The sequence below is a fragment of the Phasianus colchicus genome, chromosome 8 (assembly GCF_987193195.1).
Source record: "Phasianus colchicus chromosome 8, bPhaCol1.hap1.1, whole genome shotgun sequence".
Lineage (NCBI taxonomy): Eukaryota > Metazoa > Chordata > Aves > Galliformes > Phasianidae > Phasianus > Phasianus colchicus.
Window position 1 is genome coordinate 16988285 of NC_143443.1, and position 18052 is coordinate 17006336.

General features: G+C 41.1%; 1 protein-coding gene and 1 pseudogene across 6 annotated transcripts in view; one reads left to right on the forward strand and one right to left on the reverse strand.

Annotated features, from left to right (window-relative positions):
* Nucleotides 1-3785: 3785 nt before the first annotated feature.
* TLL2 (tolloid like 2) overlaps nt 3786-18052 on the reverse strand; it is an 84323-nt gene continuing 70056 nt past the window's right edge. For all 6 annotated transcript variants that reach the window (XM_090145089.1, XM_090145092.1, XM_090145091.1 and 3 more), the window contains 10 exons: nt 14629-14774; nt 13539-13734; nt 11786-11911; nt 10255-10415; nt 9361-9541; nt 7692-7817; nt 6692-6819; nt 6385-6598; nt 5122-5372; nt 3786-3920 (listed from right to left, as the gene is read on the reverse strand). In XM_090145089.1, coding sequence (XP_090001215.1) covers nt 3786-3920; nt 5122-5372; nt 6385-6598; nt 6692-6819; nt 7692-7817; nt 9361-9541; nt 10255-10415; nt 11786-11911; nt 13539-13734; nt 14629-14774 — 1664 coding nt within the window. The remainder of the gene's footprint in view (nt 3921-5121; nt 5373-6384; nt 6599-6691; nt 6820-7691; nt 7818-9360; nt 9542-10254; nt 10416-11785; nt 11912-13538; nt 13735-14628; nt 14775-18052) is intronic.
* On the forward strand, nt 17481-18014 carry LOC116234485 (fas apoptotic inhibitory molecule 1 pseudogene; annotated as a pseudogene).

Sequence of the window (18052 nt, forward strand, 5' to 3'; positions counted from 1 at the left end):
GGGAATTCTGCTTTTGTTTTGTAAGGCTAACGCCTTGTCTGCTAGAGAAAATTATGGGAAATCCAGAACAAAGTGGAGGATTCCTGCTGGCTTGTTTCATGCCTGATGCTGAGATCAATGGGCCTGTGTGCTCCTAAGCATCTTTCTTTGTCTTGGCTGGTGTACCACTGACTACTCATGTTTATAAAGGATGACAGATCTCCTAGCAGACAATAGGTATCCCCTTCAGCATCTCACAGATGGTGACTGGATGGCCTTTGGGCACTTTCTAGAAAATTAAATCCTGATTCTAGAAATAAGAAACTGGCCACATCACAAAGCACTGGAGACTGGCAATCAAAGTTGAAAGAGAAATTAAGGGAAAATACTACTTGAAGAGAAAGAAATATATAAGCCTGTGAAAGATCATGAAACAGGCTTTCAGCATCCAGATAGAACATGAAAACAGTGATAGCATATCTTGCTGTACCTGCACACATCAGTGTTTCTCAAACAGCTCTCCAACTAGTTTATATTCCATCTTCTATATCACCTTCTATTTCCCACTGGTTTCTACTTGGGCTGCATCACTTTGGACCATAATTCTCAGCATGACTGGATGCTCACTGGCCCTTATTTTGGAAATCATGTCCATCAGTGACCTGACTGACAGCACCTTGGCACATTCCAGAGTCAAACTGTGCAGTCATATCCTGGTGCAGGAGGCTGTATGAAGACACTTATTCTTTATCTCTGTTGTTGCTCTGCCTTTAGGAGCAGCATAGAGGAAATTCAAACACCATGAAGTTTGAGTGGCTGCAACATACACCACAGAAAATGTTCAGGGACATGAATGAATAGTGGGTGGATGGGGAAAACACAGAAATGATCCTTAGCAAGCAGAATATGCATCAGGCAGAGAACAGAAAGAGGAAGAAAAACATTTTTGATGCTGCCTGTGTACTGAACGTTTTGCTGCTACAGTGGGAGTATAGATCACAAGACTGCAGTAAAGATGTGTTCAGAAATTTCTTCCCCTTAAGGAAGTGGTGAATGCATGCATGTATACAATAGAATGTGCAACTGAATCCAGTCTTTAATAAAAGCAGAGACTCATTCAGCACATAGGTACATTTTGATTGCCCCCACACCCTCCTCTCCTCCCCACCTATAATATTCATTTTGTTAGTGAAATGGAAAACCACACAAAGACTGGAATACATGTACACACCTTAGAGGGTCTCACATTTTTTTCTTTTTCACTTAAGAAACTTATAGACATTTAGAATTATTGACTGTTACTACCCAGTCAGTACAGCAGAAATATTCTACACAGATCATCAGTTGAAATGTACAGTACAACAGTTGTGAGTACACTGTCACAAAAGACACCTGCTTGAATGCTAACAAATGTAGTAGATCCATCAAACCACATTGCAAGCATCTGCAACAAACCAGAACACCAAATACAAAGTCTGAGGAACACAAGAAATTATCAGAACATAGAGCACAGATGTTGAAGTACACAGGAAACTTCTATAGTAACTTCTCTCCCATTAGAGAGCCAGGAAACCTGAACTGCTGCTTGCCACCTATTACTTTCCTTCTGCTTCACAGGGACCAGCATCAAGCTCTTATTTCCAGACCTGAGCCACTGCAATTTTGCTTGAATGGGATCAAGGAAGAGAAGGAAAAAAAAGCAGACCACAGCTAACAGACCTCACTTCCTCAGACCTGTATGGCCAAACAGCTTGAAATTAAAGGCCTTGCCTGTAGAAAGGCCTCGAAAATTGGAAAGAGAAGAAAAAACAAAGCTAGAAAAACAAACAGAAATAACATGGTTTTATACAGCCTGCAGTAAAGCTATAGTCCATGGCACAGTATTGTTCACATGACACTTATTAAGGCTTTGACTACTGGTCTTCTACATGCACATTTTATATACATATAATAGTCTTTATAAATTATTTTATTTTTCTTGTTCTAAGCAAGAAAATATTTTCATGCATTTGCTTCTCCTAGTATTCACAATACTTGGACCATATTCTGTTCAAGAACTCCTGGAGAAGGCTGGGTCTATTTATTATCCATCTGGAAATGTCCTCATCTCCAGAAAAGTCATTTGTGCCTGACAGTGTTGCTGACCCCACATTTCTCCACAGTCATGCACTCAACGAGCAGGTGTCACCCCAGAGCCTGACAGTACACTTGTTATGTAAACATAGTAATCCTTGGATTATAAATACTTTATTAAAGCTAACGTATCTCACCTTTTAGCTCATTACTGCCCATGAGTGCCATAATGAAATAGATCTAGTTCTGAATGATTTTTTTTTCTTGTATTCCCCTCCCTTATCAGTAGCTCAATTACAGTACTTTCCCCACAAGGCGCAGTTCTCCCTACTTTCTCTCAAATAAGTGCCAAGCTATTTGTTAATTCTGCAATGGTTCAATAGCTTCCATGTGCATAAAAAACTGCAACGCAGAGCAGGTCTCAGCCTTATAGCTCAAAGTGCTTAAGTCATCATCTCGTATGCACTGCAGGGTTACAGAACTGCTATGAAGCTAATAGACTGTATCATGGGCTGGCAAAGAATGAAGTACTGCAAACCAGCAGAACTCTCCCATTCCTTGTCCTATGCCTGGGGCATGCATCTGTTTAACAGGTTCCCAGAGCTCACCAGAGCTGACTTGTAGCACAGCTTCTGTTCTCTTTGTCTCAGGAACAACCACGACAATATGCTAAGGTATCCTGACCATCTCTGACTCAGTGCGCCCTTCTGTGAGATGCTCCAGCTTGCTGATGCTGTAAGAGCACCCCTTGGTAGCTGTGGGGAGTTCTGGGGAGAGCATCATAGAGAGTTATGAAAATGAAAGGCTCACAGATGTGGTACTGAGGACCAATGGAAACATGGAAAGGAAGAAGCATAAAATGACTGAGAAAGCAAACATGGGTAGAGTTAGAAGAGACTTCTTATTAAAGATGAAGCCTGGACTGCTGCTATAGCCCTCTGAGCTGTCTTGCCTGGCAGTGTAACTGGAGCAGACTGTAAGTGTTCCATCTGCTAAGTTCTGCCACCATTACACATTCATGCTGTGCCTCCTATCAAAACACATCCCTTGACCACTGCGTCAAAGTACTTCCATTCAATGTGTAGTGTGACAATTACTGCAGATCAGGCACTGACCACTAACTTGTTCACTGTGGTCCAAGTAGATAGCAGCTAACTAAGAAGATCATCCCCATGCCCCCAACTACTTCTCAAATCACAAAAAACAGGACACTAAATAGGTGGGACAGAAGGGGTCATGGAATCTGGAGTCCCAGCTGCGTAGTTGTTCTCATATTGCACTGAGTAACTTGGGCTAGCAGAGGAAAGTAGACAGTCCACAATGTCCTCTGAGAAAACCCTACTGGGTGGCTGCCCACATCATCTGCTTCAGAAAAAGCATTCAGACAGCTCGTACAGGATGCTTAGGAAACATAATCTAGAGACAGGGTATTCAACAGATTAAGACCTTCCTCAGTTTAAGCTCAGTCTTCATTCAGCCCTACAGGAAGCTATGCAAAACACAACAATTATGTCCTGACAGGTATGATTAGAAGACAATTTTTGGTCCTAGGTATGTTAACAAGAGAGAGTCACACTAATCATTTCAGAGGCAAACCCTTGTGACTGGATTTAGTTTTAGTTACAGAAAATACTGTACACTGCTTTTGGCCAGATGCAGAGGCTTAAAAAGTCAAAAATCACAGCTAAACATCTTGATCTTCAGGTAAGGAATGTCTGTGAGGAGCAGTCAGATTACTTTCTCATATGCAACGCATCCTGAAATTTGGTACTTATGTATCGGGCGTGAAACCCTTTCTTGTTAATGGTGTCGTCTGTGTGGAATCGAATCATGATGGAATCTCCTGCAGAGTAGATTTCTTCCAGAGGCTGCAGAAAAGGAAAGAACACAGCAGAAAGTGGTCAAGTCCGCATGCTAAGTAATCATCCACGCCGTGGTGCCAGAGTTTAAGCTCATAGTGAATAGGCTAGGAAACATGAATACTCAGTGCTCAGTACCGCCTGCTCTGACTTTCTGAGCATATTCCTCTTGCTCTTTGCATGCTTGCCTTTTATATTTGAAGACTGACGCCAGTCCACTATACAATTCCAGTTCTTCCAGTTGTTTTTGATTGGTCACAGGACTCCCTGGATATTCTTGTTCCAGTCCTCTGAGTACATTCTGATTTGTGCTAATCTTTTCAGGAAATGACAGTTCAAATTGGACCTTGTTCAGCAGTTGAGTCCCTCCCATGCATCGTGCAAGCAAAGCTCTGGTTGCTTCCCTCACCGCTGTGACTTGCTACAACCTCTGTGTTTCTCCTGAAACTTTCCCTACCATTCTCCATTTGTCAGCATACAGATATGTGATTACTATCCCACTGTTCTGAACTTCTTCGCACCAAGCTGCTATACCTTGTCTGTTTTCCAGACCGTTTCCCCAGTTTGGATAGACTGTCCTGACACATGCTACCTGGCTGTTTCTCTTTAAATCCAGTAAGCACTTTCTCCATTTCATTGCTCGAGTCCCAGGAAATTCAAACAGAACATCTGGCTTTACATATCACACAGTACTGCTCATACCAACAGAGTCACATCTGTTAATCAGGACTTAGATAACAATTTAGGAGACAACACACCATCCTGGAGACAACTAACAGCTTCAGCCTTCATCCTCTCCTGACCATGACTGGAAATGTAACTTGGCTTCAAGAAGGAAGTAACTAAGGATTAAACCAGATTTTGGAAGCAGTTTCTCATATTCACACAATGATTTTTCAGCTGGGCTAGGGCACAGCAGTGCTGCAGTCCCATGTTGATGCATAAAAGCCCTGGGCTTTTATGACTTCTGTTATGGCTTCTGTTATGACTTAACAGAAAGTCAGCTAGGAAAGTCAGTTGTTTTTTAGACCAACTTTGCATATTACATAAAATGACCGATCTCTAGCAGCAGGGGAAGCAGCAAGACTCAGATGCACAAGGCATTCTCATACCAATTTGTGACAGATATCCCTCTCCAAAAACAGGAAACGAGAGTATCCTTTTCCCCACCTCCAGATAACCATGTGAAATCCTCACCACCACGGCTTACCCCAGAGCCACAGAAGCGTCCGAGGCGGGGTGCGGTGCTGTCATAACCGTCGTAGATCTCCATGTAGTCATATCCACAGTCAGCCTCCTCCTCGATCTCAAATGTCTGGAATATCAGCTCCACCCCATAACCATCTTCTGCTACAATCACCCAGTCACAGTTGGCTTGACCTGGGTAGTTGTTGTCCCCAAACTGAGCATGGGAATACAGCTCCTTAGTTTGTACTTCAGCTTTTAAGAGCCCACCACACACTGAAGGAAGAAAAGGGCACAAAACACAGTCTCCTCAAAGGCCCTACCTCACAAAAGATTTGCCATCCCACTTTTGGGCTGTCTGTGGGAAAAGACGACCTTCAGTTTGAAGTACATGTAACAGCAGGGAAGGTTACTAACCACTGCATCTAACTAGCATAAGAGTGAATTCTTCAGTCATCCATGAATCCAGTGACCCACATAGTGTAGAAAAGCCTCGTTCTTTTGGTGCAAAACATGGAGAGAAAGAAGTGACCAGTTAATATTGGCCAGAAGAAAAGATATTATTTTATAGAACAGTAATGTAATCTCTTTTGTTAACATATTCTTTGAACTTGTCCTGTAGCTGAAATTCTGACCCCAAATACCTTGCCAACAATAAGCTGAAGCATATTAAAAACCTGGGCTCCAAAATAATCTGCCCACACGTTGCACCCAAGATAGCTCAGTGCATGTACTTGGGTGGTTTTTCTGCAGCTAATGAGGAATAAGTAGTGCTGCTCAAGGTCTGCTTCATTTACATTAGCAAAGATTTCAGAAAAGAACCTTGGTACAACACACCCACCACTGGGTTGTTACAAATGTAAGACCAATCCTGCTGTGTATGCTCACAACACGTCTTTGCTTCCACCATAACCAGTCTAGTATGAGCTCATTATGTGTGGGCCATTATATCTGAAAAGCATCCCTTGCTAGACTAAGTTGTATCCACTCTTTTTCTGAGAACTGATGAGGAACAGAAGAGGTTGTCACTCAACCAAGCGTCTCCTATTTAAACAACAGAAGGTGAGTAGGAACAGGTGAGTAGGAACATCTAACATCAGTAGGCTTCTCAGCTAGCATGTATGGTATGGTGTCAACAATGGGAGATGGTTAGCACAACTCCCAAACAGAAAAATCTCAGGGTAAAGTCATCTGCAGAAAAGCATATCTAAAATCTTGACTGGTAAACAATGCAGTGAGATTTGATGGCATCTCATCATACTGGTATATTTACAGGGAATCAGCTTACCTGTGCTATGTTTTGCCTGAAAACCTTTTCTTTGCACGGAAGCATCAGAGTAAAACCTAAGGAACATCTTGTTGGTAGAAGCTACCACAGGGTCTGGTTTCTTGCTGCCACAGAAGCGGCCAAGTATAGGTGACTTGCTATTGGGCCCATCATACATTTCCAAGTGATCATATGCACATTCTTGGTGCTGTTCAATCTCAAACTCATTAAAAGTCTACAGTAAGAATAAAAATAAGGAAAATTAAGAAGGATGCTTATAAATCTGAGAATGCTTCTCCCCTGGCACTCCCACTCACTGGTTACTCACTACTTTCACTCGGTGGCCAGGTGTTGCAGAGATATTCCAGGTGCACTCTTTCCGGCTGGGGTACTTGTCAGGCCAGTTCGGACTGCTCATCATTCCCTCTGCACTGCTCAGTTTATGCTCACAACCAGCTTGAGAGAGACCATAAGACAGAGGCATTAAGGAGAGTCTCATACACTAATTTGCATTACTGAAGCAGCCACAAACTTGTCCCTCCCCATTGAGACCCTAGCTATGGCAAAAACATGGAAGGCTTCAGTCACAAATAAGGTCTTTTAGAATTACTACCTAGTTCTGGTGAGTTTGTCCCTAAAAAGGCCTATACTTTTGGCATTCCTAGATGCAGCCAGACTAGCTGGCTGAATTAACTGATCAGCTGGTGAAAGACTATCTTATTTTCCTGGACCTCATTAACCTCATCAGTCTCCTCACTCTCAAATGTACTTTCCTGCTCCTCCAGCTCATCCGTCCTGCTCTCAGTGGCATGGATTCCAACCCCACCACCATGTTGACTTCAGTGCTATCTCAGCCTTAAGCAGTTTTGTTTTGCTGACTTGAAAAACTGAATCACAGAATAATCAGGCAAGTAACAGAGGCTGTTCAGTGGAAGGCCTCAGCAGCGTCCACTAAGGTGTGGGCATGCAGCAAAAAAAGTATTTTTGGCATCAGCAAAGTGTTGTACCAGCTCAGCCTCTCTCTTCTGACCCAATCCAAGCCTTAAATGAAGTGAGTAGCCTGTGGTGACATCCCATAACTACTTCTTTCATTTCTTGCCTCCAACCTGTTCATCCCCATGGACATATAAAAGGCCAGACTCAGAAATAGGTCCAGCCAAAACTAAGTTCTTGAGCCCTCTTATTGCATTTCCTAAATAGTTCTTCAGCTATCTGGGACATTTTCAGTGTCGCATACTGATAAGTACAAACTCCAATATAGGGCACTCTGGCTCAGATGGTGTCTATGGGAGCTCATCTTCCCTGAACGCAGGAAACAGAGGACTTACCTTCTTTACAGTCATGGTTATTTTCATGCAGCTTGAAGCCATTTCTGCACTGGCATACGTAGCTCCCAAAGGTGTTGATACATTCATGCTGGCAGCCACCATTGTCTTTGGAACATTCATCCTTGTCTGGGCAAGAGCAACAAATACCGAGTTGCCAGTGAGAAACAAACTACTGCAGTCACAAGCAGTGAGTGCTATATCCAAACTGGCAGATAGCACTACACACCTCCAGCTTCCGTTGCTGGATTAATCCAATCCCTTTTTAGTCCAGATACATTTTCTGCAATTGTCTTTCATTCCACAAGATGCACCACAAAAGTGCTTTATGATATAATGCAAGTTTTGAACAACTGTAGACTCCTTGTCTAAAAGAAATCTATAGCAATGCCTTATTATTTTAAAATACAGTCCAGGAAAAGAATCACACAAATTCTCTAGTCTAAGCAAAAATCTACTTGACAATCTTATATTTTCAAATTCATATATGTTCTGATAAGCCTCTGTCTGTAAACTGCTCTGACCAAGAAAGGCATCTGAGGTAGGAGCAGTACTCTGAAGCTGAAGTATGCCCTAAATATTCACTCTTGTGTATTCAGTACCATGCTAAGGCCACAGACAGCCTGCCTCTTTCACCCTTACTGGACAAGTGACCCATGCAGGGTTCAGAGAAAAGGGAAAATAAAGGACACTTCTGTCCCACCTTTCTCATAAGAAAATCCAAGAGATTCACCTCAGAAAAACTCAGGGTCACAGTACAAGCAATGAAAGGATCCAGAAGGAAAAGTGGAAGGCCTTTGTTTTTAGTGCCCTCTCACTAATAGGGTTCACTTGACAAACTGTTCCAACTGAAGAAAAAAAAAACAAAAAAACAAACCATGGAATTTTACCTGCCTCTACTGCTCTTCACAGACATTCCTAAATCTCAATGTTCTGAGTTCTGCTCCCAGTTTCCAGTCCAATTTAATTTTTAAGCAGCTTATTTCCAATTTTTTTTTCTGACACCCTAGACCTCATTATGCTCACCTGTTTCCTCACTCCCTAACACATTTCTAGACAAAACGTATGCCACTTTACCTTTCCTTCCTCGTTGAATTTAATAAGCCACACCTCAGCCCTGATTCCACTCTGCAACGGTCTAACTCAAGGTCATTTTGCTTGATCATGCTCTTTGAAAATATTAATACTCTTCAGCCTCCATTGAAAACAGAGCACGGATCTAAATGTCCACTTTCATACAATGCACAGTTATCCTCCAAAGCCAACAAGGTTCAGAAACCAGGAGATACAAAGAATTTAGAACTTCCACTAGTATGTACAGTGCTGATAGGAAGGATCACTATATTGAAGATTTCTAAAAATGTTCTAACTCTCCTAGTTCCAGAGGAAAAAGCTATTCTTGACTCCAAGGACAGAAAGAAGTTCCAGAACCAAGTTCCCCATCGCTTTCCACTGTGCAGGGACTGGAGGCACTGATGAAATCTACGCACTTTGCTGATATCACATTGTGAAACTGGACTATACACCGCACTGAGAAAACAAGATGAAAGATGACAACACAGAGCAACCATTCTTTTTAGATGCACCTATGTCAAACTCTGCCTAATTTAGAGGAGGTTAAAGACAATTCACCAAAAATGAGATGTTAAATCAGAGGAGACCAGCTACGTACCAGAGAAGAAGTGGACTTTGAATCCTTTCTTAGATACTGTGTTGTCTGATTTGAACTCCAGTCTTATGTTGTTGCCATATGATGTGATTACTTCGGGTTTCTCTGAGCCACAGAATTTGCCATGCAGCTTGGAATCAGTAGCCAACCCACTACGAACCTCAACAAAGTCATATTTACAGACCTGCCAAGAGAAGAGGCAGTGGGTTTACAGCAGAGCATTCCAGAGAGGGGACAGAGACTTGACTGATAGGGAAAGGAAAGACCAATATACTCCCAATTTCTTCAGATTCTCTCTTGTGAATGTACTCATCCCCTTCCCTTGCTATTCTAGACTTACAGCACCTGTGCTTTTATCAGAATAGCAACATTTCCATTTAATTTATCCAAAATAATGACTCCCACCTTATCCAAGTGTGTGACAGCACTGAAGGAACTTCAGCAGCCAGCTGAATTAAGGAAGAGCCATTTACAGTGAAGTACAGTGAAAATGTTTTGTTTAAAATCTATCCTGTGTTTGGCAGGGCAGAGAACAGACTCTTATCCTCTCTATTTTCTTAACCCTTGAGAAACTCTACTTCTATGTTTATTTCCAATTATCTCCCTACGAAGGCAGCCCTGGGGAAGCATAGGATGGGACACCTATTAGGAATGGAGAACACCTACAGTTTTGCAAAGCTAGTAGAGAAAATACACCCACTTGTAACAGAACAGCTTGAATCCTTTACTCCATAGAGAAGACGAACAGTCATTGCCATTAGCTTATTATATCAAGGGTGAGGAAACAACCAGAAGCTCGACCAGCGAGACCACTCTCCTCATCCTTGTACCCAAAGGATTTTGGTACAAAATTCCAAAATAGCCAATAATCACACAGATGCAGGACTGGTTACGTACATCATTGCCTTCTAGATCAAACACTTCAAACTGCAGAGAGATCCGGTACTGGGCTGGAGCTACCACCTGCCAGACGCAGTTTTTGTTAGTAGGATATTCCTTTGGCCATCCAGGGCTAGTAATGGTCCCATTCAGCTTGGTGATGAAGCCCCCACAGGCAGCTGGAGAGGCAATGAATGAACACAAGTTTTACTGGGTTCTCTTCAGATACAGAAATTGGTCACCCTGTTATCTGGGAAATGAATCAGACCCTGGCTGATGGCACACTTCAAATCCCAGCCTCTAGGGCTGGTTTAAAACGCTGGGAATTGCAGAGAAGACAGTAACTTCACCTGCTATAAATCACCAGTGAAATGCAGCCAGGCTACAAACCCCAGAAGCTGCTTGAACTGCCAAAGATTGATCTCAGTTCTACTTTAAAGCCTTAGAGTTACTATAGTCCTGTTGACTTAATATGCACAATACAGTTGTAAACGTCAGCTTGGTAAATTCACCCACACCCAGTTTATTAACCTTATAATTTCAAATTTTACATGTAGACTGCACTTTCACTGGGGAAAATGCGAAGCAAAGCCAGAGACTTAGCTTTACTTCCTCGTTTCCTTTAAAAATTCAGGACATCTCAGCTCCACTCTTTTGAGAGAGGACACAGCTTTTCCCTTAGAGGAGTCAACCTTGGTTTGCTCTTCTGGTGCAAGATTCTACTTGCAACAAAACATTTTTTTCTTGCTATATCTTTGGAATAATGAGATCCTGCCAGAACATCAAAATCAACAAGGGACAGCTTCAAAGCAAAAAAGTGCAACAAGTGTGTATATTAACTTAAGTGTTTTATAGACTTGTTACAGCAGAGTTATACAAAACCAAGTGTTTTGTTGAACCTAGTAAAACAGACAAACAAGAAGTGCACAAAGCATTTGGATTTTCACCCAAACTTCCCAACCCATTTGCTTATTACATTTAGCACTTCACTAGTTTTAGCTGAGACAGAACTTCATCTGAGGGACAACACAGCATCACATTCCACTCCAGAGTCAGCACAGCTGTCTGGGATGGGGCAGGTTATTTGCCCACACTGACAGAAACAGTTTCTGTTGAAGAATTGCTTTTTTCAAAATTATAATTGACTCCTCAGCGCGGACAATGCCTGTTTTGCGTGCAAAACATTGATATCAGTCTACAACAGAAATATCTTATTAAAAAATAAGCCTTGGATTGTAATTCTTCTGGGCCACTATCAGGTTCCAACATTCCTCCTGCCACCACTGCAAAATCTGGTCTGAATAGGGATCCGTGGCCGCAACAGCTTTTAAAGGTGTTTAGCAGCAGAGAATAAGGATGCTTTCTGTCTTTCACTCCAAACTTGATTTTCAATTGAACATGTTGACAATTTACAGGGAGGTGATGGGAGAACAGATAAAAAGAAATGAACGTGGAGAGGAAAGGAGTATTGTCTCCAAGCCTGTTCAATCCCACTGTTGGTTGCAGTATCAACCTGATAGGTAGATGCCTCAATCTGTACATTACCCACCTTCACAGCTCTTTTTATCAGCTGTCAACTCATAGCCAGGCTCACAGGTGCATTTGTAGCTGCCCAGTGTGTTCTCACAGTGTTGCTCACATCCACCATTGTCTGGCTGAGAACATTCATCCATTTCTGTCAGGAGGAAATGAGAACAAGTCACACTTTCCCAACCAGTCAAATCCCCTCACATTCCTCAGGCAATGCGTTCTCTAAGAGGACTAGAGCTCTGGTTGACAAGCAGAGCATGCAGAGCAGGTGCAGCAGCAGACCTCAAAATACAAGAGAACTCCTTACTATCAAAAACTCAAAGGATTACTATTGCAATTACTAGTCACAGGAGCCAAGAGTGCTTTTTCTAGACAGAAGCAAAAAAAAAAAAAAAAAAAAAAAAAGGTCCCTTGTAAAGACTTTGCTTTATTACATTCTCATTCACCAATTGGTTTTGGGTTTGTCTGCTTTGTTTTGATTCCTCATGCTCGAGTGACGTGAGCTACCAGAAACCAGCCCATTATGGTGCATGGAGCTGTGGGAGGCCATACCGTACTGAACAGGGTGCAGCAACAGAGTTGGGAGTGCATGAAATAGTTGTTCATTTTCAGGAACACATTAGTTTCTATTAGTTTCTATTTCTTTGTAGTCAGGTTCTCAATCTCAACAACCTGAGCTGACAATTTAATATACACATGGCCAGATTTACTCTTCTCACTCTGACCCCTGATTCCACATACTACTAGAACATTTTACTATCATTCTTATGGTAGTGCTAGTCACTGGAAGGCATTCCCTGCACAATCAGCCAGAACTCCTGGAAGAAGCCAGTGTGAGGAAGAAGTACTCTTTGTATCCATATGAAACCTGTGAATTTTATAACAGGCAATCTAGGTACTGTGAGAATTGTCCAGGAAATGGAATGAAAAAAATCACAGTATTTGCCAGCAATCTGGTAATCAATTTTGATGCAGGGCACAAGTAGAAATAAAGGACTAATCCAAATATTGAAGCTGTATCTATTGGGCTTCAATGACAGTACAGAAGTAAAAGGAACTTTGACTACCTCAAAGCAAATCCGTAATGTATTTTCCCAAGAGGTTAGATGTTTGGTTCCTGCCTCTATCAATCCAGGATGCTGGTGAAGAACAATGGCTTGGGTCTAGCTCTTAAAAAAAAAAAAGCCTTCATATCTTCCTGAAGAAGATTTCAGTACTTGAACACATTTGTCTCCAAAAGCATTCCGGAATTTTTCCTGAAATTCTACTTAGATTGCAAATCACTTCCTCTCCAAAAGTTTTCTTTTGGGGGATAGAACTTAGAGAGGTTTTTGGTTTGGGGTTGTTCGGTTTTTTTGGTTTTTTGTTTTGTTTGGTTTTTTTGGTTTTTTTTGGTGTTTTTTTTTTGTATTTTACGACACTCTTTGTACAGTAGTATACCTTCTTTGAAAATATCAGTATCCATGGTGTACATAAATGGGGTTCACAATCCATCTTGCTGTGAAACAAAAGGTGTTAGTGTCTGCACTAGTAACGGCACGTAAAATCTAACATTTTTTGATGTAGATTCTGTCTTAACGAGTAAGGTGCTGTTCATGACTCAGCAACAAACTCTTCTACAGTTTTAAAGTAAAACATGTATAGACTCTACATTGGCAGACAAGTCTAACAGCTTTTAACTAGAAGTAGATACAATGGTAACTTCACTTTGTCAGTAAGTGATCGGATAAGCAATTCCTAAGTTTGCCCTTGAGAGGTACCAGATCACATACCTTTGAAGAAATTTGCTGCAAAGCCTGCTTTACTGATGGTTGCATCAGATGCAAACTTCATCCATATTTTATTTGAACTGGATTTAATATCTTCTGGCTTCTCGTAGCCACAGAACTGACCAATCAGTGGGCTGTTTTCAGTGAGGCCATCTCGGATCTCCAGGTAGTCATAAGAACATGCATCATGCCACTCAATCTGCAAATGGAAGGAGGTGGGCCTGCAAATTATTGGCACAAGCACTCTGAACCAGGCTAGCTACCCAGTTATGCTTTGGCCAGCAATCAGCTTCAAAAGGAGCATCCTAAGAAACTGGTCACAACTAACTGCTTGCTGCTCTCACTCCTGCAGCGGAAATCACATTCAAACAGACTTCAGTTATATCTCTATGTCTTGGCTACTTTCCAGTGAAATTTAGTCTCTGATTTTTCCATGATAAATCGCTTTTTATGAGAAGCTGTAAGCATAGGCTCAAGAAATAGCCTTGGGTTTGCTGGCAGGAAAGTATGGTACCTGCTCTTTCCTGGACAAGTGCAGTAAGTGTGCACAAGCCAGAGGAATCAATTAGCTAGATAGGATTCATGTAAAAACCGAGGTCCTATCAGCTTTTGTCTGTGATTTATACAATATATCACTGGGCACCTATCTAAGAGTGAATGCCATCCTATAACCAATAGAAAACTTTCTGAACTTTTCATGATCGACCATCTGAAAATGTGATATCTATTTTGACAGCCACAAACATGCTGAAATCCGCAGAAGTACCAGCAGCATCAGCATGAAGCTATTTGCTTGGATTGTGACCATTCAATTTTATCTGACCAGAGTGAAATCTTAAGGACTCATGAGTCCCTTACTTAACATCCACAGTTTTTTGTGCATTCTAGTTCTTCCTAATTTTTAAATTCATTGAAAATTTAAAATTTGGCTTTGAAAATCTCTGATCAAACTTCTGGTGAGGAGAGATGATGTCCTGAACTATTCTAAAAGTTTGTTTTGAATATAATTTTTTACATCTATTCCTTTTTCATTTTAAAGGATCTACAGAGCTGAAGCAATACCTATTCAAGTGCTTGCAATGACATTTCTCACCTCAAATGCTTGGAATGAGATTCCTATGTGATAGCCCTCAGAAACTGTGATCTTCCAGATGCATTCTTTGGAAGGTCTGTAGTCATCTGGATAATTAGGAGACTGGATCTGGCCAGCATCTTTGCGAATTTCTCCACCACAAATAGCTTCATAAAAAACATTCAACAAAACCATGTGATTGCAAGCTTTTCCTTACATAAAAAACTACTCCATACATAGCCTTCTTCCCCGTTCAAATCTGCACCAGTAGTACTTGTTCCACAAAAGCAACATGTATCATGGAAGGTTTTCCAAAATCTAACGTTTCACCTTTGATAGTGTCTCCCGTCTTGCTGTAACAACCTCTTTACAAGGTGAACTCACTGGGGCATAGAAATGCAGTGGATTTGTGTGTTTCACACTCCAGGTCACCTCCATAACTGCTTAATGCTTGCAGACAGCAATAAGGACCAAGAAAAGAAGGGAAGAAGAAAAATCCAAAGTTGTTGTTGCAGATGTGATCCAGCCACGAGATGGCGATATTAACAAGCATAAGCTAAGCTGTTCATCAAGCAACATTCAGGAGGCCATTCTGGTGCACAAATGGAGAAGCAAAAGCTCTGGGGAGGCAATGTTGCGGCCTTCCAGTACTTGAGGGGAGCTTGTAGGCAGGAGGGGAAACTGACTTCTTACATGGTCTGATAGCAACAGGACAAGGGGGAATGGCTTTAAACAAGAAGAGGGGAGATTTTTGTTAGATGAAGAAATTCTTTAGTCAGAGGGTGTTCAAGGCTAGGTTGGATGGGACCCAGGGCAGCCTGATCTGGTGCGTGGCAGCCCTGCCAATGGTGGGGATTGGAACTAGATGATATTTAACATTCTTTCCAAACTAAACCATTCTATGATTCTATGACCCTTCAGAGAACTGCCTCCATACCTAACAGAAAGAGGATTACAAGAGCAGAGAACTGACAAGTCTTACTATTTTTTAATAGCCATAAAACAGACAGCAAACAATATTCTCTCTACCCATTGCAATAGTTCACATTAAATTTCAGTTGAGTGTTTAACTACACAGGAAGAGTTTTACTGCTAAATGGATGAATCTGTTGACATAGCCTGAGAAGTCTACAGAAATGATAAATTCTGGGCTGCCAGCAGTGTTATAGAGCAAAGCCACCAGCATCTTCTCCATCTTGAATCTCTTGAAAGGAACAATGAAGACACTTTCACTACATTATCTTTATGTGATTTACCATCAAATAATTCTGTTCTGCGGCTACACACTTCTACATCTTTCCTCCCATCTATTTAAAATTTTAGAGTCAAGAACTGGAGGAAACCAACCCCAAAATCAGTCCCTGCCCACAGAGCTCCCAGCAAAGTTTGAACACACAAGAGTTTACACGTGCTCTCAGAAAAGCAGTCTTAAGACACACTTTGGCTTTCCAATATGTAAGGGAGAAGATTTCAAAAGAAAAAAGACAAATTAAGAGAAACACAGAACTTCTGGACAAAAATTAACAGAAAGAGAATTCAGGGCAGCCTCGCTTAGAAATAAAAATTACACTTACTGTCTAAACACAAAAGTCACAAATTATCTGAGTAAACTATGTTACAATGGAGGAAATAATTGAGATACTACATGCAATTGAATCAGGGAAATTGTTATTAAGGATGATTTTTGAAAACTCTCCCATTTCAGCAAATAAAGTATTTGGAGAGATGCTAACAATCTTATTACCCATCCTTTTCACAAGATAAGACTGAGCTAAGAAAAGAACTAAGAAATGGGCCACCAGTGGTACAAACTGGCTTCCACCACTCATCCTCTGTACTTGCTCTCAGGCTTAGCAACAGATTTCCTACCTTTTTAAAGGGAAATTGCTTACAGGAAAAAATTACATAAGAAGTTGAAGCCTTGAAAAATGCTTGTACTAACAGCAAGAGGGCAAATATGACTAATCAGAGGGACACAAAGTAGAACTAGATGCACACTGCACTTTCACTTGCTCTCCTCAGATTTTACACGAAGCAAGTATTTCTCATCTTTACCGGACCTGTAAGGGTCATTTATTCATTAACAAGAAACAGGAAAAATTATCCAGAGAAACAAGTTTTTCAAATCTTGGAATATAGTTAATATTAAAAAATCTTTCAGTGTAATTTATCAATATGAAACATGATATCATATTAACACATATGATGAAGAACAGAGATGTGTCTTCCCAAGGACAGTCCTACCCTTGCTTTTTTTCCTTTAAAAATTAGAACAGATATGGTGGGCTATCCTCCAGTGGTAAGAACTAAGTTGACTAGTCCACAAAAGCAATAGGTAAAAATAAAAAGTCTATTAGGAACTCACTATTCTGGTTACTACAAATTCCCACAAAAAAGGGGTGTTACAAACCACATGGTGCAGCAACAGCTGCTTCTCAGGAGAAATGTTAAAAAAAATCTGGCAAGATACTTCTGTCTCTGGGACAGCAGATCCTGCAGAAATCAGATATTTCTCCTGTGAAAAGCCCCACACGGTTGTGAAATCCTCGTCTGCTTTATTTGAACTTCCCCAACAGTCCTGCATTTTCTTTGCCTCCTTCTGCTAGTATCATTATTCATGAGTATACTGGACACTCAGTACTGGATTTTCAATGCTATGTTTGCTCCTGTGGCTACTGAAAGATGATGTATCATCAGGACAGTTATATTCAAATTCATGACTGATTCTTCCAAGAAAATGCCTGTTGTCCAGAGAACAGTGAAGGCCCTTACATATTTTAAGATCTTTATTGTCAAAAATAAGTGTATGTAGAAAAGTGTTACTGATTTTGAGGCTCAAAACAGCAAAGGGGAGAAGAGCCCCGTGGAAGTCACGGTGCAGCCATTTAGAGAAGATGACAGATTTGGTGGCTGTTTGGGAAATAGCTTTAAGCAATCATATTCATTTGAACATTGGACCACTTCAAGAAAATGTATTGTCTATGTTGATAGAAAGGAAGAGATACAAAAAGATTGGATGTTTAAATTAGTGGGTAAAAAAACGTTTACTGTTAGAGCATTCCAAAACAAAAGCTACTGTTAATATTGATGCAGTCAGTGGCTTTGCACAGGAATGCACTTTGGAGATCAATGTAAAAGGCCCTAAGAAATATATGGAGAACAGGTTAGAACCTACCAGTATTTGAGCGTGGATGTTACAGACTACAGAGCTGTTCTGGAAAAGAACACTAAGGATGTGCAATGCAATGGTGAAAAAAATAGTAGAGGGAACAGCAGGTGAACTTGTAGAAAATAGGACTGAAACTCACTTCAGTGTTGGTAACCACAGCTATTGCATTAAATGAAAGGAAATAATTATTCATACTCTTATTGTGGACAACAGAGACGTCCCAGAGGCTTTAGATTAACCTGCACTTAACTGTTATAGCACTAGTATCAGGAATTT